At 37.4% G+C, this 21,916-nt stretch overlaps 1 protein-coding gene across 1 annotated transcript in view; it reads right to left on the reverse strand.

Moving 5' to 3' along the window:
- Positions 1-1,057: 1,057 nt before the first annotated feature.
- The window catches only part of DYRK1A (dual specificity tyrosine phosphorylation regulated kinase 1A), an 89,188-nt gene continuing 68,329 nt past the window's right edge, over positions 1,058-21,916 (reverse strand). The window contains exons 4-12 of the mRNA XM_086477680.1: positions 15,981-16,073; positions 14,968-15,156; positions 14,060-14,207; positions 10,409-10,695; positions 7,442-7,588; positions 6,921-7,061; positions 6,331-6,637; positions 5,888-6,012; positions 1,058-4,808 (exon numbers count right to left, since the gene is read on the reverse strand). Of these exons, the coding sequence (XP_086333806.1) occupies positions 4,185-4,808; positions 5,888-6,012; positions 6,331-6,637; positions 6,921-7,061; positions 7,442-7,588; positions 10,409-10,695; positions 14,060-14,207; positions 14,968-15,156; positions 15,981-16,073 (2,061 nt within the window). The 3' untranslated portion in view covers positions 1,058-4,184. The remainder of the gene's footprint in view (positions 4,809-5,887; positions 6,013-6,330; positions 6,638-6,920; positions 7,062-7,441; positions 7,589-10,408; positions 10,696-14,059; positions 14,208-14,967; positions 15,157-15,980; positions 16,074-21,916) is intronic.

Raw genomic sequence — 21,916 nt, forward strand, 5'->3', positions numbered from 1 at the left:
ATCCTTGCCAAAATCATGCTATATACAAACTATCCTCACGAGATCAGCACTCAGTAATAACTCTACTCCGTAGTCGGTTACTCGTGTAACTTTGGCTAGATAGATACTTCCATAGTATTCAGAAGTTCCACATGATGTTCTTAAAGAAATATATTTGTTCTGTAAATCAACACAAAATAGTCACCACACCATGTCGGAAGGTTAGAGCTTTAGATTACTTCCTCATTAAAAAGGATGTTTCTGATGGGTTTCAACAGGAATTCTCCTCAAAGGTATTTAAGATTTTTCAGTTATCAAGAATAAAATATAAGCACATCGATGGTTTAATGAAAATACCGATGGTAGAATGGAGACGAGTCACATCTGTAAGCGAATCTAACCCTTGTGTAAACCAGTCCCATTCAGACATCATTATACTTACAGGATGGAAGACTACATCCTGGAAGAGCAGCAGTTCTGAAAAGGACTTAGGAATCATGATGGATAATCATCTAAATTTACAATCTTTTAATGCAAATAACTGAGGCTGAAAGATTTAAAAATGCAATCCTTGGAGGTATAAACAAACAAGCGAAGATATAAACTGAAAGGTTCAAGAATGTACCTGAACATACTACACGCACACAGCAAGACTGAAATCACTACCAGATGCTGTATGCAGTTCTTACATCCATGCTTTAGAATGGATTTTAAAACATCTGAAGTTTCAGAAGAGCTGTAAAAGCTTTATAGTTAGAGATTTAAGGAACTCCATCTATATAGGCTATTAAAGTTAACATATTTTTATGTGAATAAAGTGAAATAGGTTCAAACTAGAGTAGTTACTCGTTATTCTAATAGGCAGCCAGCTATCTGATGGCCAGCAGCTAGAACTAAACAGTCCTAAAACCGAAGGAGGACTAAGAGAATGGAAAATAAACTAGCTGAATCACTCAAGAGACACAGAAAAATCCTCACACTTGAAGAATCTATAGGAAAATCAGCTATCTTCTTCAAAAGTATGTTCTACCGCACCCAAAAGACTCGGGCTTCATGATGAAGAAATAACTAGATTGAATTCTAGGGATAACGGCATGCCAGTCAGATTATTTCATTACCACGGTCACTTCCGGCCTTAAAATCAGCTAGTCTGTAACAGGTAGAAAGCTGCAGTGCACATCAGAACATTCAAACTAACAGATGATAATATAAAGAACTCAGACTACAAGTACAGTCCATCGGAATCAAGCAGAGCTGTGTTCATACATCAACGATTCGTATACCTTGCTGTTTCAATTAAAAACTCAAAATTATCTGTTATGCCTCCAACTTTTTACTTTCATATTTTTAAGTCTGTTTCAATGTATCTGATATTTACATATTATAGTATAATTATACCTACCATACCATGGCTTGGAGTAGGTTAATTGCATAGGAAGATTTACTATGTTTACATTTTTTCTTAAATTACTCTTTTTTTAAAAAGCACAGTAAAGAGTCTGAGGACAAATTATTCAACTGTTTATCATACATAAGACTGCATGACTATAATACAAAGGGCTTGTCTTTTCATTTAACGTTACAATATACACAGCAAGTCCGGACTAGATCTTACAATCTGAACACAGGTATTTAACCTTTTCCATGCTGTTTATGTTTACAATGCACAGAAGTCCTGTAACCAAACTGTGTAGTAAAGCACACAAAACTGGACTGTAACATAACACAGTATGCAGAAGCACTGGATTTTATGATTTCTTCTTTATGTCGATTTTTTTTAACTGCTTTATTTTTTGGCGCTTACTAAGGTGTGGCAACCCGCGCACACAAAAATTACCCAGATTTCGTATTACCCTTATATTCCTAGACAGCAGTAAGTACTGGATTCCTTTTTATATTGCTAAACTCAGCATCCTGTTTCTAACGTGACAGCCTTCCAAATCCTGTAAAATTCTCATTTACTGAGTTTAAAAATAAAAACAAAAAGAAAACAGAACCACCCCCCCACACTTTCATCCACAGGGCTGACGTGTCGATACTAAAGAAATATGGATCGCTTGATTAAGAAAAATCATGATTTACAAAAAAATGGTAATCCCAAGTATCCATTCCCGCTTACATGGTAGTCAGCTGCTGTGTTGCCACTGTTAAGTATAAAAAAGATTTTCAGACCCTTTAGTCTGAAAAAGTGACTTAGCCGCATGGAACTGCCCAGTATGAACTCTGAATCTTCTGCTAAATTAACTTTTAAAAGGGCTTACTGGCAGAGGTAGATCACTGCTTCTGTAATATATAATGGGCAAACAATGTTAATCTGGGATGGGCAACCAAGGAATTACCCTTATTCTTTCAAATGTTCGTCACGGAACTTTTACTTCTCGTACAAACAAATCTCTCAATGGGCCCGTAAATTTTGCAACTGCCAAGCTGACTGTGTTATATTAAGGCAGCATTACCCAAAAATTAGGCACCTGTTAAATACAGCCTGCTAACCTCAGGTCTCACGTGAGTGTTTTGCTTTACTCAGACTATTATTTTGGACCTGTTCATGCAATCAAGGTCTTGCCTTCAAGTTTACAATTATGTTAATAAGGAATACAAGAATCAACTGCTGGTTTCATAGCTTCTGGATCTAGTGTCCCTTTTACCTTCAGAAGCCTGAACACATTTATAATGTAACAGATGTTATAGTCTCGAAGTAGATGTCAATCTATTATGTTCAGTACACAGATTGCTGTAAATGTATTGGCTATGAATTCAACAACAGTTCCAGTTTTGTTTAAGCAATAGTACAGCCATAATTTTCAACTGACATTTAAAAATGGTCTAGTTACACCTTGTGTCAAAGTGCAGAACTGCTACATTATTGGTTACAGACATCTATGTGCTATAAAAACAGCTTTGGTACAATAAATTATCAAAAAAGAAAATAAATTTTTGTAAAATTCACAGCATAATTGTGAGGCAAAAAAGCAGTCACATAAAATTCTGCATTTTTAAAAATGTTCAGGATGAACAGAAGACGTCTTTGTGCAGAAGTAATGGTGGAGAAACCACGTGCCGAGAAAAAGCAAAAGAAAAAAGTAAAAAGCAGGAAGGGACACAGTTGTAGCTATTTCCATCAAACGCAAACCACTACTCCTGTGACCTTCAACCAATAAGGAAGTCAACTTTATGACACACGCAAAGTGACCTTGCAATACCTTACAATAAGTGGGTCACAAAAGTCTATTTTAAAAGAAAGGCCTCTTGAATTACCCATTCTCTGTGTTTTCAGCATTAAGGACTGTCTGCAAAAGCATGTCCAAAAGTGATTGCATCTGAAATGGTAGGCTCTTCTAACTTAAGAGTCCAAATCCATAAGGCCAAAGGTTATCCCAAAGACCACCACTTAGACCTCCCCAGGACTGGCCAGGACCGACCCGTTGATTGCTTCTCAGTGCACCTCAGTTATGAAACCAGTCATATTTCAATACTAACTGACTGTGGCCTCCAAAATATGAGACCCACAGAATCCCATTACAATTGCTGCTTTGATCCTCAGTAGATTCAGAAAAGGAGAGTTCTGATCACCGCCACTTAGCATGCTTAATGTGCCTTACAAACTCCATTACAACCGTCCCTTTTTACAGCTGAAGAATATATATTTGTGTAATCTGAAGGTCCCTCTTTCTTACAGTACTGCATTTCTGTGCCCATGTTTGTTTGGGGAACTAAAAAAAATATATATATATATTACTCACTCCCCTCCCACCCAAAAACTTCAAAGGGCCTTTTTATAAATCATGTGCAATGCCTTTAAAAAGAAACTAGTTTGCAACTACAACTAACATTTGAACAATAACCTCTGTTGAATGAGACCAAAAGAAAACAACCCCTCCCCAAAAAACCAAACTATGACTAGGTTGTGGCAAGTTAAAATGGGGGAAGCAAAAGGTGAACACCACTAAGCTATCCGTTAAGGTGGGTCCAGACATGGCTCTTAAAAAAAACCAACCAGAAAAAAAAAACAACCCCAAAAACCAACAAAAAAAACTTCATTGTCCCTTTGCAATCTTTTCAAGTTTAAAAAAATAGTCAGCTTTGCCCTCCTGTAGCGGTTCAGTGAGTTTATCTCCTTCTGATTCAAGCAGCTTTGCACTTTGTTTTTGGAAAAACACCACTTCTATAAAAACACACAAGAAACAAACTTAGTTTCAGTTTAGTCACGAGCTAGCCACAGGACTTTGCTGAACACAAACTCCTGTCATGGGAGACTCTTCTCTATCAATTCCTTGCCTCATTGCAAGGTGTCCTTCAGTCATGTAATGAGCAGGACCTGTATTAGCAGAAAACTGGTATGTCGGATGTCCAGCTATGCCAGTTTCTTGGCGCGGATTAGAGTAGACTGTTAAATTCATGTCCATAGCTCCATTTTGTCCAAAGTCCAAGGTATTAGCAGCCACTGGGCGGTTCTGATAGGCCTGATTGCCTTGGTTACCAGTAGAGGAGGAAGATGTAGAGGAAGAAGTAGTTGAGGAAGACAGGGATGTCATGGAGTGGTGACTGTGGCCCACCTCCATAGAATCCTGGGTGGAGGAGCTGTTTGTTGGAGAATTGTAGACTCTTGGCCTGGTCCGGCTACCCAAGGCTTGCTGTCCATGATGGTGGTGGTGGTGGTGATGGTGGTGGTGGTGGTGAGAGCTATTTCCGTGATGATGATGTAATGCATTCTGTTGTTGAGGGGTTACATGGAAGGTGGTTTCTTGAACTGGATGGTTTTCAACAGTGACCTGTGTCGGAGCTTCAGTGGCTGTCCAACCAATTGGAGGAGGAAACTGTTGTCGAACCTGTGTCAATAAGCAAAATAAAAATTAAAATGCTTACTCAAATCTGTCCATCTGCAACACATGAGCGAGATTAAGTTATTAATGTTTATGCCAACTTTTAAAAAAAGTTAGCCAAATCTTGCAGTTGCAAAATTATTCTAGAAATGTAAGCATGTAGTTAAGAAGCATTCCTAATACACTTTTCTAAATACACTGTAAGAAAAATGAGTTCACATTCTGGATGCTTTTTTTCAAACAAACAGTTTAAGTGCAATAAACTGTACAAATTTACAGTCAAAACTGTAGAAGCAGCTTCACATAACAGCAACATATTTGTACAACACAATTTGTAGAACAATAAGGCCCTGACTCAGGCCTCTGGATACAAGAAGTACACTAAGCTAAATTAATACATTGCACTTCATATCTTGAATGGTATCAACAGCATTACAGGAGTAGTAACCACACCTCTGGAAGAACACAGTGGATTAAAGACTACTAAAATAGCAAGATCTAGCTACACACATATTTGTTGCATAAACTAATGTCTACTTGGGAGAATTTCTATTTTTATCTGTTCTGTACTAAAATAAAAACATCACTAAATTATCTGTAGTTAATAAATGAGTTGTTGCTTCTTTCCAAGACGAAGTATTAAATAAACAGCAATTCATCAATGATAATACTGGTGAAGTACCTGAACACCATAAAACATAAGTAAGAACTCCAGCAGGAATCCACTGAAGTACGAGCTAGTTCTTCCGTGGGTCAGAAGATGCATAGTTCTGTGTACCCTTAAGCCCTGTGTAAGGTGAGGCACTGACAGCTCCACCTGACTTACAGCTACTAATACAAAACCTTCACCTCTGCAGAATCTATGGAAATTTTTACAGCTACCTGCAGTACTTTTGCCTAAGTGGCTGACGTAACATGCAAAGGACTATACAAGAGCTGGGCGTAAAAAATAAACTAAATCTGATGACTAGTTCCATGTCTAAACCACTTCAATCTTGAAGTGAAAGTGTTAATTAGTTTTAGGGATTTAATAGTCTCAGAAAATTCACATAAATCAAACAGACAAATGCTCTACTTAAGCATACCTGTGGGCTGTGTGTTTCACAGTCCATAGCTTGAACAGCAGCAGTGAAGTGTCCACCACTATGTCGATGCTGGTGTGTGGGGTCTGACCGTGCCCTTCCACTGTTGCTTGTTCCAGAAGATCCACCTATAAAATTGTAACATGCACAATTAACTAAAGAGACACAAAACTTAAAGTAAGCTATAAAACAATGACATCATGAAGATATTTAAACTCCTTCAAACTAAAAATACAAGACCTATGATAATCACTCAAATTTTTCCTCATCCATTTTTTATTTTTCGTTGGAGTAGATACCTGTTCCAGATGATTAAAATAACTGTTTTGATGAGTGTGACTACCATATTAAAAAAAAAAAAAAAAGAGAGAACATTTATCTAGTTAAGACTCCTTTGATGTGATTAGGAAATACAATTTTGCTACCTGTCAATGAGAAAAACTTACCTGAGCTTGAAGATGTACTAGAGGTGGTTCCTGAAGACTGCGACTGCTCCATGGCAGGACTCGTAGACACGCTGTTACTTGTGTTTGTACCTTCGTCTGCTGTTTTCTTAAAGAAACTATGCTGTAGGGCATAATAAGGTTGAATTCGTGTCTTAGGGTCATAATCAAGCATCCTTAAGATGAGGTCTTTGAACTTCAAGTAGTCAGCTACAGTATGACCCGATTCCCCAGCACGACGTCCACCTGGTCCTCCTGTTTCAACTCCTAGTATATTGTGAAGCTTACGAGTTCCGGGTGGTTTGTATTCCTGTTGAGAAGCCAGAAATTGCTTGAAATTAATTTATATATATTAAGCCTTGGATGTGCACAGTTTAATAAGCATGCCATAAAAGGAAGTCAGTCAAATAAAACTAAGAAACTATTCAGCACTACAGAAAGCACTATTTAATCAACCTCTCTTACAACATGGAACCATAATAAATGACAATAAAGCTACACTGTCAGTAAGGCAAGATGTAAAACAAAGTACCACCTCACCATTTTTTTTTTAAATAAACGGTCCATATTATTGTCCTAGTTGTGTAACCTACCCTTTTTCCATCTTTGGTCTTCTTCAAGTTCCAAGTGCCATCTGGCAACTTCTCAAAGAACTTTCTTGCTTTTGGTGCTTGGTCAAGGATGTGGGTAGGTGGTATCCCCAAAACTTCCACTATTTTATTCATTTGATCCACCTGTTCCAAACAAAGAATATTTGTGAAGAACTTGTGACAGATAGCTGAGCAGTGTGACAGAGTGAGATTCTACTCACATGGGAAGCAAATGCAACTACCCAGACAAGTTCCAAAATAATTATGAGTTTAAGAAAAATCTAGTACATACAAAACAAACTAGTGAATAAGGAGTAAGAGGGAAGACCTAGAAACAGAAAAGTCTTAACAGGTAAGTTGGAGCTCTGACAGAAGACATCACTGTCATTGACATTTATTCATTTCAGAACTACTAGACTTCCCTAATTCATGCATTACAATTAAACAGATTGAAAGTCATGATGAGAAAGAAAAAAAAAAAAAAAAAAAAATCAAATTACTTGTACCGTAATATAGCTGCATACCTCATTTGCCCCACTAAAAAGAGGCTCTCCAGTGTGCATCTCAACTAAAATACACCCAAGGGACCACATATCAATTGCAAGATCATAAGGCATTCCCAGTAGCACCTCTGGTGATCGATAAAAACGACTCTGGATATATTGGTATATCTGAAATAAAAGCATCTAAAAGTAATACACAGCATCCAAAGAACACTATGATAATTCTCTATTACAAAACAGAACTACCATTGAAATACGTTTTTGGTGTAGGGAAAGCCAAGACACCAGTGATACTGAAAAGCATCTATGCATTACATTAATAAAAATATGCAAATATTAATTCCTAACAAAATACCAGCATCCACACTTTCTTGGCAGGGGTGAGAGGTGGGGAAGTGCAGATTCACTCATGATGTCAGGATTTTACACTTCAGGGTTAATGCGTGTAATCGCATGCAATTACAGGTAATCACACAAAATTTTAGTCTAGCGTCACCCTAAGAAAAACTATTCCACAAGCCACATCAGAAACACCTAACATTTCAGACAAAACCGACAGTAAAAGATCAAAAGCCACTATTATCATGTGATGAAATGCAATGAAATTACCAGGTGATTCCAGGAACTAGAAAACAACACACAGGAAAAAGCAACCCCCTTCCACATCCAACTATCCTCCTCATTTCACAAGACAGGTAATTCAATCTTGATTCTTAACTTGAAGACTGCCTTAATCGTAGGTATATTAAAAAACCCCAAAATTAAACAAAAACAACCCACCTCCAAAACCCTTAACAAAAAATGAAACAAAAAACCCACCAAAACAGAACTGTGCTTCATATTCTAAGCAACATGCAATTTTATCCAGCACTTTCCACAAAGGTATGGATACCTCCTCACCGCTTTTTAACAAGTAATAACACCAGCTTTTTGTATTTGTCCTTCTTAACATAGAATCATAGAATGGCTTAGATTGGAAGCGACCATAGAGATCACCTAATCCAACCTCCCTGCCATGGGCAGGGGCACCTCTCAACCAGACCAGGTTGCTCAAGGCCTCATCTAACCTGGCCTTGAACACCTCCAGGGAAGGGGCATCCACAACCTCTCTGGGCAACCTATTCCAGAGTCCCACCGCCCTCGTACTGAAGAATTTCTTCATAAGATCTCGTCTAAACCTACTCTCCTTCAGTTTAAAACCTTTTCCTCTTGTCCTGTCGCTGGCCACTCTTGTAAGAAGTCCCTTGCCAGCCTTCCTATAGGTTCCCTTCAGGTATTGGAAGGTAGCTATAAGGTACCCCCGCAGTCTTCTCTTCTCCAGGCTGAACAATCCCACTGCCCTCAGCCTATCCTCTAGCAGAGGTGCTCCAGCCCCTGGATCATCTTTGCTGCCCTCCTTTGGACTTGTTCTAACAGATCTATGTCCCTATTATGGTGAGGGCACCAGATCTGGACGCAGTATTCGAGGTGGGGGTCTCACAAGAGCAGAGTAAAGGTGGAGAATCACTTCTCTTGATCTGCTGGCCACACCCTTCTTGATGCATCCAGGATACGGTTGGCCTTCAGGGCTGCATGAGCGCACTTTAACATCTCAAAATTATCTTATTGACCTAAACCATCTAGATCTCATTTCACCTCCTGGTGCCTTCCTTCACCCTGGGCTGAAGTTTCTAGTTTGTAGCAAGAAGTCCTTTTATTAATCTAAATATACATCTCACCACTGCTTTCCGTACAACATTCAATATTCTGACCTGCTCTTCCCAAACTGACAGGAAAAAAGCAACGGGGTGCTGCTGGCCAGTCCCAGCTCCCCAAGAGGAGGAATCTATAGGTCAAACTGACAAAGGTAGGCAATGGACCTGGGAAGGCTAAAAATCCTTTTTTTCAAAGAAACTAAAGTCTATCTATAGAAGTCTTCCTTACCTCTCTAGCTAAAAATTTGTTTTCAGTGCAGAGAATTAAAGCAAAGATACCCTGAATAGAAGTGGTGACTTGCTCAGCCAAACGTAATTCTTTCAGCCAGGAACAAGCCTAGTTGTACTAGGACTGTAAGGCACAAGCTGAACAGGACATCCTGATAAACTTTTCAGGGAGCAAGTTGTCAATACAAATCAAAAGACTTAAAGAATACGATTCAAAGCTCTTCCTAAAGAAAATAGGCTTTGGCACCCAAGCAGAATTATTTATGATCTTAATATCTTGCTAGTTCTTTTGTGTATTTTAACATTTCTTAAAGCAAACACAGAGCTAATTTGCTATGCTGGACAGACTATGCTCAACAGATTCTAACAGCTCAAATAAAAAATAAACTCATCTTCAAAGTACATAAGCAACAGGACACAATTACAAAATTTTTAGACAACTACTTAATAGTACAGATTTACCCTAAACTGAAGAACTGGCAACAGAAAGCAATTTGGCCCTTTTTCCTGGAAATGCTTTGCACATACGCATTTTTACTCATAGCAACACCACCACTACACTCAGTTCAGCCTCTCCACAGTTGCTAACATGTTTGTAAAATTGGGTTAGTTATAATAACCAGTATCTTTAAAAGCCAGCTACTGCACTGTCTCGACCCTCAAATACCTTATCTCAAGGCACACTAAACAGAAGACATGCTGAAGTGGAAGGAGTAACACATATGGAGTAAGAAAATATCAGGAGTATTTTATTTAATAGCACTGCAGACTCCTACAATCAAGTGCTCATGCATTCTGCATTAACATAGCACAAAAACATAACCAAGGAGGAAAGAAAGATAGAAAGTTTATCACTATGGGGAAAGTTTATCCACTATGGCACTAAAATTCAGACTTAAGGCTCCTATGGACTTGTTCTCTAACACCCTATGTAAAAATTAGTTACTATTTCATTTAAGTTATCATTAATAAAGTTTGTTAGCTATCTAGTTATTATGACTCTAAAATATTAAATTTTTCATGTGTATCCAACGGTAGCATAAATAGAATTTTTGCGAATACTCACCCTCTGTCCAAGTTGACACGAACTGCCAAAATCAACAATCTTGATAGCGCTTCGTTTGGGGTTACAGAGCAAGATATTCTCTGGTTTTAGGTCACAGTGAATGATACTAAGTTCAGGAGTCGCCAGAAAAAGCAGTGCAGTGCACATTTGCTGTGCAAATTTTCGTGTCAGGTTCAATGAGACACCTCTGAAGTTGGTGTTCCGCAACAGATCATACAGATTGTAGGACAGCATTTCAAAGACTAAGCAGAGATGGTTTCGGAACATGAAGTGGCGCTTCAAATGCACTTTAAAAAGGGGAAGAAAATAATTAACATATCCTGTGTGGCACGTATTAAATACTAATTACAACATAATGCTTAAATATTTCAATCAATATGCAGGAAGCTGAACTGTAAGATACAGTTCAGATTTTTTTCCCTACACTTGTCATTATTTATGGACTATTGCTGCCATGCCTAGGGTACAGGGGGACATTTTACACATCTCAAGTGTCCTCACGTGTAGCTCAGTAAAGCTGTATTAACCAAAGAATGATGTAAAAGATAGAAAGGATATATTATCAAAATAAGCTATCACTCTCCTATTATCAAACACATTTGTGGATAAATACAAATATCAGCAAAAAAGATAGAAAGCGCCAAGTGTGTGTAATGCAACTTTTGTCACACCACTTTTGATCTTTTTCAGGGGAGAGCTCATTTCTCCACCCTCCTAAAGCTAAAACTGTATTGAAGTCCAAGCAGATTGGAAAAAAGTGCACATACAGCTGCATTTTCAACAGCAAAGCAGATATCGCACTTCAGACTGAATTATTTATTAGGCATTTCCTTTACATTTACAGGGAAAATATCTGACTGTCAGATTCATTTAAAATATACTAAGACATTATTGCAATTTATAAGCCACGGCTTCAATTGACTACTTCAATTAATAAAACTAATCAATATCCCAAAGGCGCCATATACATTTCAATCAGGCATAATCTCAATCTATGAAAGCAACCAATCCAGTCCAAAGCAAATCAATTTTTTTCATGAAACAGGTGAAAAATTCATCACATTAATCTGTTTAAAGGCAAGCAGGGTTTATCAGTCTGTCAATCATTCAGGTCAGTTGCCACAAGTAACAGAAAATTGAAATAGGAAAAAACTTTCAGCCCTCAGATAAAAAGCAACACACTCCCCCTTCTGTCATAATAAAACCTTGAACCAATACTAGCACAATGAGAACTCAGACATTCAATTAAGGTCATTACTTGATGTCCTATGGATTTTTTTTTCTCCATTATCATAAGCCAGTTCTTCATGGGTCCCTTACAACTTACCTGTAACAATATACCATTTGCTTCCACCCTGATGCCAGTTCCTGCAATACATCACTGTCTAGACCTCTCATATTTTCTCATCTTTGCCATTATTTCCACTATTCTTCCACCGTGAAAGCACCAACACCTTTTCATGTCCTTGCGGTCTTCCTACACTTGATTCCAATTCCTCCCCACACCACCTAAGCTTGCTGGACCTGCCAACGCGGCAAGAATCACCACTTACTCCCACTGATTTGTAACTACCAGCATGGTACTGGCCAGCTGGTACCAACTGCAACCACTACACAGCTCAGATAGTTTGGATAAGAGCTGAACTTGCCACATCCTTCCTTCAGTGAACACGTGACATTTGAACATTTCTCCTCCACTCTGCCACCAATTTTCACAAAACTTGAAGACCTTAATGCATTCTTACACTTGTGTTAGATCTGAAGGAGACCAGTCAGAAGGTTTGAAGGTACTAGCACAGACATGACAGAAGCATAAGCAGTTAAACTTCGGCTACAGTGTATTTAACTACGTCCTCCCTGAAGCCTACATTTTCCATCACACACTGTATCACAACACTTGCAATGCTTTCAGCCTTATTCAGCTATTCTCAGCATGTATCTGAAAGCCTATGCGAGGGTGAATTGTCCGCGTGTCCTGCAGACAACTTATTTTTTACATTAATATGTTGGAATGTTTCAATTAAGTCTTGTTGCAAAGGTATGTTCACAAGAAACTGTTCCTATACTTATAAATATCTTCCAGTGAAGTGCCTAGAGATCTCAGTTTTCCATGGTCAGTTTTTGCACAGCATGCAATACAAGGTACTAATTCAAAACATTATCTATTTGGGATTTTTGACCTTTACTGATGCTGTCATATCCATTAAGTACTGTGTTAAATAAAAGGGGAACTATTCAAATATACCCTAATTTGGAAATCAGCTTGAAACAAGACTAAAACAAGCCCAAAATCGCCTGCCTAAGCAAAGGCAGCATATATTATTTCTCCACTGTTCAAAATTATCAGAACTTTTTTCTTTCTTTTGCTTCAGCACTGCTTTCCAACCTGCCATAACTCACAGAGGTGAGTTTTGGACTATTTCATTTTACCTGATGTTACAAACAGACTCTCTAAAAATTTAAAATTCTAAGAGCTTATTTGCTTATGCCTATAGCATGTTTATTTGCTGCGTATTAATCTGAAACACGGTCATGTCTTTAATGTTCTTGAAACATCTTTTTGACATAGTATGCTGACAAGTTTACTTTTTGTTTTCTGTAAACATGTTATTAATAAATTTGTTAAAATCTTTTACACGGAATACATAAAATGTATTCTAAAGATAGTACTTTATAAAACAAGTTAAAATACAACTGAATACTCATCAGATAATTTAATACCAATGTATATTAACATCGTTTCAAAGGTTTCTTTCTAAACTATAGAAAGAAAAATTGGTAAACCAATATATACACGCAAATCAGAAGAGTACAGCTGTTAGTATTTTAGCTTCTACAAATTGAAGAATACTTAAAATGAGTTTCATTTTCCTTTATCACCCTTTTTCATACTTCTCCATCTCTCTTTATAACATGCTGTTGCTTTCCTTCCGTCACCTTTCTGCCCAATTTTCTAGTCCAGAGGATAGACAGGATTTAATAAACATTTTACACAAGCTGACTTAACTTCATCATCATTATAAAGTTCAAGTAGCATTATAATAATAAGGAAACAGCATTCCAATCTACAGGAACCGTCAAAATTATAAGCTTTAAAGTATTTTCTGAGCTATAAGTGGGCAAGTCTTAACATTACACAAATTTTATCTCAGTTTTGTTATACGAAATTTTGAGCTTTTTAAAGCACACATGATCAAGAAATAATGAGTAACCTCGCCATAAAACTACTGTATGATGCTGGTTTACATTAAATATGCACGCTCTTATCCATAACAGTTCTGAGATAATTTAAGATATATTCCAACTAATGAAAGAGACGCAAACTACCACAGATCCCAGCCTCTGTGGAAAAGCCAGTCCATGGCCACTTCTTCAGGTGTCCATATCATTAACTGGAAAAAGAAAATTCTAGGAAAGATCTCAATGCCACAAAGTAACAAGTCTGTTAGCCCAAGTGTTTTTCTGTATTCTTCTGGATCTGGTCCTGTTGCAAAGCAAACTGGAAAATTTGCACTAAGTAATATTAATAATTTTAAAAGTTGCATTATTCCTTTCATTTATTTAGCACCAGAAGCATCCTACACTCTATAGCAAGATCTAAAATACCCATAATTTGATTAAATAAAAACGAAGAATTAACTATTCAAATACCTATATAGTACTTCATCTCAGTGTCATGTTTGTTCATAAGCTCAAGCAGTCGCACTTCAATCTGAGCTTGGTTTAAGAAAGCCTTCTTGTTTTTTATTATTTTGATAGCCACCCACTCCTGTTCTACTCGATCATAAGCCTTTACAACCTGAAAGAGAAAAGTCAAATGCATCAGTAAAATCTCTCAAGTTTTCAAAATACACCAAAACTCACTTTCTAAACTTTCTTCACCTTCTGAGCTCAGAGAAAACATTTTTAGAACTTTTATTCCTTCCATTTATATTTCTTCTCTTAAATTTCTTCTCTTACTCGTTACTACAACAAAGCCACAACTGATCATGTGATGTTTATTGCAGTGACGTCACAAAATAGAACCAAGGCGCCACTGAGCTTCACTGAGGCTTCCCTAAGGCAAGCATTATATCCAAACACAATTATCGAATCATCAAAAACAATACTGTAAAGCAACTGGCAAAATCTGAAAAAACCTAACAAAAACAACAAAAGAAAAGCTCTAGCCTCCTTTCAGCCCTTTTCTCAAGCCTTGGCTACAGCTACAAACAGTGGAAACAGATGTTACTAAGTAACATTTGTAATAGGCAATCCCTAGCACTGGCCTATTGTTTCAATTTAAAAACCCAAGCCAAGCAGCTAAAAATGTGAACTGATAGCAAATGCTCAGGATTTGCTCACTGCAAAATGCTTTACCAGATCTACATACTCAAGTACATTCAAATGGTATCTGTAGTAACAAGAAACAGCACCACACTTGAGTGTCTTGAGCAGGCACTCAATATAACAGGATTAAGAAAAAAGTTTAATTTTAAATCAAAACAGGAGTACCACTTCAAATGAAATGAATATGATGATTCACATGAATCATATGTTGCTTGGCTGATACACATTACCTGTCCAAAGGATCCTTTGCCTATTAAAGAGTCAATCTCGTAACGATCCATCCACTTCTCCCCATTTTTTACGATATAGTCATAGTTGTCGTCATCATAGCCATCATTGTAAACTTTTCGCTCCTTTTTGTGACTGGAATCATCTCCTTGGCCCTGCTGATGCCGCCGTTTTTTTTTTGCATAGTAAACCTGAACATGAAAAGTGTATACCTTAAGAGTACTTTTTTAGGACATCAATTCAATAAAGAATAAAATCAGCTTTTATAATCACCATACCTAATCCTGTGATTTTAAAATGCAACTTCTACTACTGGAAAAACAAGCAATCCTCTCCTGCTACCATTCTATTTGAAGTCAAGTCATTATACCAAAGCAAAGTCTTGAGGAATAACTTAAAACCTCAGAAAGCAGATCTAAATAAATGTACTAATAACACTGATCCCTAAAGTTCATAGGTGCAAAAAGAAGAGACATCACAGTGCACTATACACACAGCAAAATTAAAAACGTTAAGTATCCTGGGAAAGAAGACTCCAAGGAAGTCACTAATCAATGCAGAAATCCCTTCACATTCCCTACAATTGCCAAAGAGTTAGAAACTAACTGATGCTTTCCTATATTAACCACATAATTTTTACATTTTACATTTGCCAACAATATTTAACAATTTAGGGAAAACACTTTATTATTTTCCTGAAAAGTCCTTAGACACATTCATAAAGGTTTATAGCGTGAGCTAAAAGAGTGTTTGTGCCACTCGTACTTCCTTATCATGCAACAGAAAAGATCAACATTTGTTTATGGAACACCAAAAAATAAGTTCCAGGATAAAAATTCCTACGTACTGGACAGAAAGCAGGACCGTGACATCAACGATCTCAAATGAGACGTGAACAGTGGAGAGAAAGCTTGATTTTTCTTATCTCTTCACAAGATTATTCATAGAAAATATACTTAATAATGTATTGTAAACAAAAACTTTGCATTGATACAAAAGTAGCTGGAGCCATTACCTCATTAATATGCTTGTATGTTTTGATCAAATCTACGGAGAGTTTCCTCAATGGAGCAGTGGCTGGATCACGGAAAGTTTGGGGCATCCGCCTCTGTAATATGACCATATCATAACTTAGAAAAAAAGCTAGGACTTCAATGATACATTTACTACATCACATTGTGACATTCCTCACAGAAATGAGTTATTTCATTGCAACTTTTTTTTAGGCTGACATCAAAAATAGAAAAACAAATATAGGAATCAAAAGAAAGTAGCCGTTTAGCTATTTTTAATATATCTAATTAAAAATAATTTATTTTTAAAAAAGAAAGAAAGAGCTTAACAGGCTTAATCCAAACGAATAGTTTTTCTCTCAGTTAAACATACAGGTCCTTTGACAACAGAGATTCCTGCTGCCGTTACTTCTCTACCTCGTGACTGATACTTGAACTGTAGCCGTATTTAATGTATAGCTGCATTAAAACCACAAATGGAAGTTAACAGTAACAACTGCTGGAAAATTGCAGCAGTTTGCCACATTTGAACTATTCAATTCCAAATAAAATAGCCTCAGGCCTACCACACTTTGCAATATCCAGGCCTAAATCTAAACCTAAATCCTAAAGAAATCTAAAGCATGCACATGAACACCATCCCTACTTTCAAAGTTTTAATACAACATCCCTGAAAATGTAGTTATGTTCCTCATTTGTTTACAAAAACTGATATTTAGAACAAAACCATCTTCAACCGCAGGCCATTTTTAAAATTGGTTTCCTGAAGAAACAAGACTTGTGTGTGTTAAAATTATTCTTGTGCCTCTTTTTTTCCCTTTGCACACATACACCATGTAAATTCTGGATCCACCAATCAGCTCCTATTCCTCCTTAAGATCTGCTTGAAATCTCAGAAGATAAAAGTTCTTGAGAAGATAAAGTTGTAAGTGGCAAGCCAGAGGTGAGTAGTATCCCCACACAGAAGGAAGAAAAAAATTAAGTCACAAACCATTTCATTTGACTAAAGCCAACTACCTGCTCAGCAACTGCGCAACTGTACCAGCAGCCAAGCTCTGACAGCTTTTCTGTCTCACCCAGTGACAGCATCAGACGCGGTGATGTTAGTGTGACTGGTTCCCTAGCCTGCCTCTCTCTATTCCCTCTCTTCCCAACGACAGAAAACCACAGGGCGATTTTAAGCAACTCCATTGGAGAAAAGCTTGTTTCATGTATGTGAAAGCTCTTTCCACTTCCTTACTCGTTATTAAGAGGGTTAGGTGACCGAGCGCCACCACACTCAGCCTTACAACTCTCATCTCCCATTATCTCATCTCGTGCCATCAGATATGCTCACGCTCAAAACTCTCTTCGCTTCCAAGTGCTTAATCTCATCTGCTGCCTCCTATTACAGCTAAACTGATATGTAGCCTCCTGCAGAGCTGAGGAAAGAGCATAAGCTGTTAACAAAAATAATGAAACTGATTTTCATAGCAGCATTACTGAACGAATAAATGAACTGGAAAAGCGTAACTGCTCCTCTATCTTTTATGGTATTACTTAACACTTATAATGGTGGCTGTGCAAACACCTCATTTTTTTCACTCAATGACCAAATTAAGAAAAAAAAAAAATAAATCACATTGAAGAGACGCAAAAAAGTTCTCACAAACAGAAGCAATAGAGAGTTTGTGCTTCTGACACTGGACCTGAACTCAGGTACCCAGACACCCATACCAGGAAGCTAAGATCACGCTCTCCTCCGGTGATTGCACAGACCACGTGGGGTGAAAAACAGTGCAAGCAAGAGCAAGACAGAGCATGAACAAGTAAGAGAGATAAAGAGAGTGGGGAAAGGCAAGACACTTCCAGTAAGCTTACTGCATCTGCGTGAGGTTGGGACTCCCAACAGGTACAAAGCCGAGTGGAGCTGAAAGCTCCCAAGAAATGGCAATTCAAAGCTTTGATGCACACCACTCCAAATAGGCCCACCAAACATTTTTACACCCCTGCAAGACTGCTGACTTGTGGTCTTTTTGATCAGGGAATGTTTCTCAAAGACGATGCAATACTGTTAAAACTTCCCTCAGGGGATTTTAACCCGAGTCATGCCCTAGCTGTTTGTTCACTTTTGGATATACCCACTACCATCAATTTTCCTTAAGCAGATATACCAAATTAATTCCTTAATTCTTTTTTATTACAAGCACAACCATTTTGTAAACATCAGGAAGCCTGTTTTAAAGTTTCCTAAACAAACTATTCGACATTTACAAAACATTTTTGTTTCTTCCTTTCATCTGTCAAACAAATGCAAACCATTAAACAAATCACACCTAAGAATGATCTCTTGGTTCTCTCCCAGACACTGTTAAACAACTAAAGGGCATCTAGTCCTAATTCCAGCTGTCACCTACAGGCTTTTCAAATGCAAATATTTCCTTTAAATTTCTCAATCCGACTTAAAGAGATTACTGGAACATGTGAACACTGGTAGATTTTGTTGGTAGAAGAAACCATGCTGTGGTGCACAAACACTGGCAGGGACCAGTCTTCTGTCCTAGACTGACATGGCCAGAACAGGGTCTCCATTACGCAGGTTACAAGTTTCAAGGAAAGAGTCTCAGTCGGAAGAACTCCATAGTTCAAATCAACTATTCAGATGTAAGGTTGCTCTGCTTTGGAAAGGGAATTTGTAGGACAACTATTCATGTTTATTTTCTAATTTATAAGAAGATTTTGTTTGCTTACTTAAAAAAAAATTTAAAAAAAATTCTTCTAATTTCAACTCCAAAATAAGCAGTCGGGGGGGGCGGAAATCTAATTTGTTGCTGTTCCTTCCTCATAAATAATTAAAATTCTGCAGGCTACCCCTACGACGCTTGCAGCCAGTACCTTATTTGAAAATTGTGCTTTTAGTTGTGCATTTAAACAGCCACACATTTCTGAGGATACACTTTAATTTGTATGAACTTTTCAACAGGTACTATTTTGCTGTCCTGGGTTCATGAAGTTTCGGGTGGGAGAGGAGAAAGAATTGACCTTTTTCTCCTCCCTCTGTTATATTGCAAAACTTGTACCATTCTCTTCCCAAGATCCTTTTGGAGACTCTTGCTCCCTTCTTCCTGACGATGGAAGACTATGGAACAAAGTGGTCGTTACCCATTTTATACAAGAACAGTCTCAAATTCTTTATCGTCGGGGTAATACTGATTTCCCTCTTGGCTTCAAAGAATGTGCAACCACAAAAGAAGAAAAAAAAAAAAAAAAAAACACTAAGAAAAAGAAAAATCCTATTGCACAAGCTTTAGTCTCTATCTGGTGGCCAGACAGGAACACTGCAACCTCAGATCTTCGTAAAGATAGACTACAAATCAAAAGATATGCTTGTATTTCAAGTCTGAGAGACAGGAAACTACTTTCATTACAATTATGTATGTCAGTAAACACCCATCACATTCTGACTGGTCCACACTTTGCTTCAACAGCAACAGTACTGCTACCTGGGATGGTACCATGACAAAAATTACACTACAAGTAAGGAACTGAAATTTGATTTTCTTACCTATTAACCAAGCACACATGACAGTGCTGAGAAGTAACCTGTAACTGATCTACACAAAGAAGAATCAAATAAACACCAAAAAAAAGGCAACCAAGAGTCCCACTTACGTGTACTCAACACATTTAAGACAAACCATGTTTTAAGCAAACTGACTTTTAACTCGGGTGTGTTATTTTAACTAGCAGTCTTTGAGGTTTAATGAATGAAGGAACAGACAACATTTTTTATCTAGAAAAACAGATGGCACTGTTCCTTACTAAAAGCATTTTATTTTGATTACAGAAAATTCTGAGCAGATATATATATATGTATATATTCTGTTAATGGAGGGCCTTAAATCAGATATTTTTTTTAAAGGAAGATCCATCACCATCCACATTCATTAAAAAAAAAAAAAACAAAGAAAAAAGAAAAATCCTGCTTGCGTATAGTACCTATTCCATTTTACAAACAGAATAAATACTGAAGATTTCTATTATAAGGGTAACTCTTAGCAAGAGTTCCAATTGTAATGACCTATTTAATAGACTCCCGTATTAAAGAATTGAATGGACCAGTCGCCTCTTCTACATCACTTGCTATTCAAAACCCTTCTTGCATCACAACAACATAGGACAGGAAGTCAACACTAATCCCTTATCGTGGTGGGCAGCCACATAATAGATGGTGTCTCCAGAGGGTCAACAAAACAGATGTTTAATTGCTATAACCAGAAGCCACAGTAACACTTCCCCATAACATACAGCAAACTTCAGATTTTTAGAAAAATTACCAAAGAGAAAAAAGCGTATGTGGCAGAGAACAAAACAAAAAAAATGCAAGACTATTCCGCAAACTGACTGTACTCAGAGCCAGAACTGTACGCAGGTAGGGACAGAATTTCAGTCCAATTATTTTAATCACTGACTTGTGTTCTGCGAGTACTTCCTTCCTATTCTGGCTTCCTTCCCTAAATAAATAAGGTTGCTGAATAGAAGTAATAGTAAGAAAGATGTAAGTTTAAAGTTAAATAAATAAATAAAACCAGCAAGGAAAGAAGGGTCATCTGCCAAGATTTTATCCTGCCTGCTTCAGCCCAACCTTCTTAAAAAAAAAAAAGGCAGTGGGGAGCAGGGGGTGTAACAGAAAGGGAATAAAAACCCCCACTCTGAAATTCTCGTTGCTGGAGCATAAATATGTTTTTATAAACGTCCAAGATAGATGGAAAGTGAGAGAAATCCTTTTACTGAAATGGACTGCATGCTCGCAGTCATGACAGAGTCCAGTGAAGTCTCACCTTCACTAATAATGGTGTTACTGATTAGGCAGCTGAAGTAACTGAAATAAGGATCCGCTACTGCCTGCTAGAACACATTAACTTGCAACAATCTAGTTGCAATCAGTAAAATCTCTGGCCAACATCTGGTCAATAAAGCCTAGAGTTTTGCAGATGATAAGTGATCTTAAATACATATATAGAGAAAGATATTTCACAGTCTGCCTGATCTTTGAATTCCAGGTGCTTCGTGAAAGCTAAACTGTTGGAATTTGTTACCAAGATCTGCCCAGGAATCTCACCTCAACTTCTTCATCAGGCACATCAATTTTCTAATCTTTTGTACTTAACTCAAAAAAAGTTTCAGGCAATCTGAGTATCTATGATGAAGATAAACATTAGCACAGCACAAAAGAAATGCTTGTTTGAAGCTGTGAAAACTTTTAAGCTCTTATCTCATATTCACATGAGGCTATGCAGAACTCTCAAGATGCAACCAGTTGAAACTGGACAAAGAAGTATTACTGTTTGTTACTGCTAAAGGAGACAGGTCCCACAGGTCTTGTCTTTTCTGTTCACTCTAGGCCACATGCTCTTACTGCTTTCCTGAAGCTGGCTCTGGCACCCATCAGAGAGGTAAGTCCACACAACCAAGAGCAGGACCCCATCCTGCCAGCAGTTCTGGCACTTGGTGAGTCACAAATTTAAAGTAAAACCTTACAAACCAGCAGTTTTCGGGAAACAAAAGCCTTAAGCCTAACTACTGAAGAAAATAAAAATAAAAAAGGACAGAGCTGGAAGTTTTTAACTGTAATTTAAAACCTCATAAATAAGTGAAAAGCAAAGCAATCTAGTTGGCTTTGAAGTATCTTCCTGTTATTTGTTCCTTGCCAATGACGGGATGAGTAAGTTTTGGCCACCATAGCCATAAAGCAATAGGTGCAAGAAAAAAGCATATAAATAATATTTTCAGTGTAACGTATCACATAAATACACATAATTTATATAACTTTAATACAAATTATCATTACTGTTTCCTAACCTTTAATCTGCAACTGCGAATGACTCATAAAATAACAGAAAATGGTCTGCAAGCCATTACAAATCAAAAAATAAGCCGGACAGAGCAGGGATAAAAC

The sequence above is a fragment of the Leptosomus discolor genome, chromosome 1, assembly GCF_034619465.1.
Source record: "Leptosomus discolor isolate bLepDis1 chromosome 1, bLepDis1.hap2, whole genome shotgun sequence".
NCBI classification, from domain to species: domain Eukaryota; kingdom Metazoa; phylum Chordata; class Aves; order Leptosomiformes; family Leptosomidae; genus Leptosomus; species Leptosomus discolor.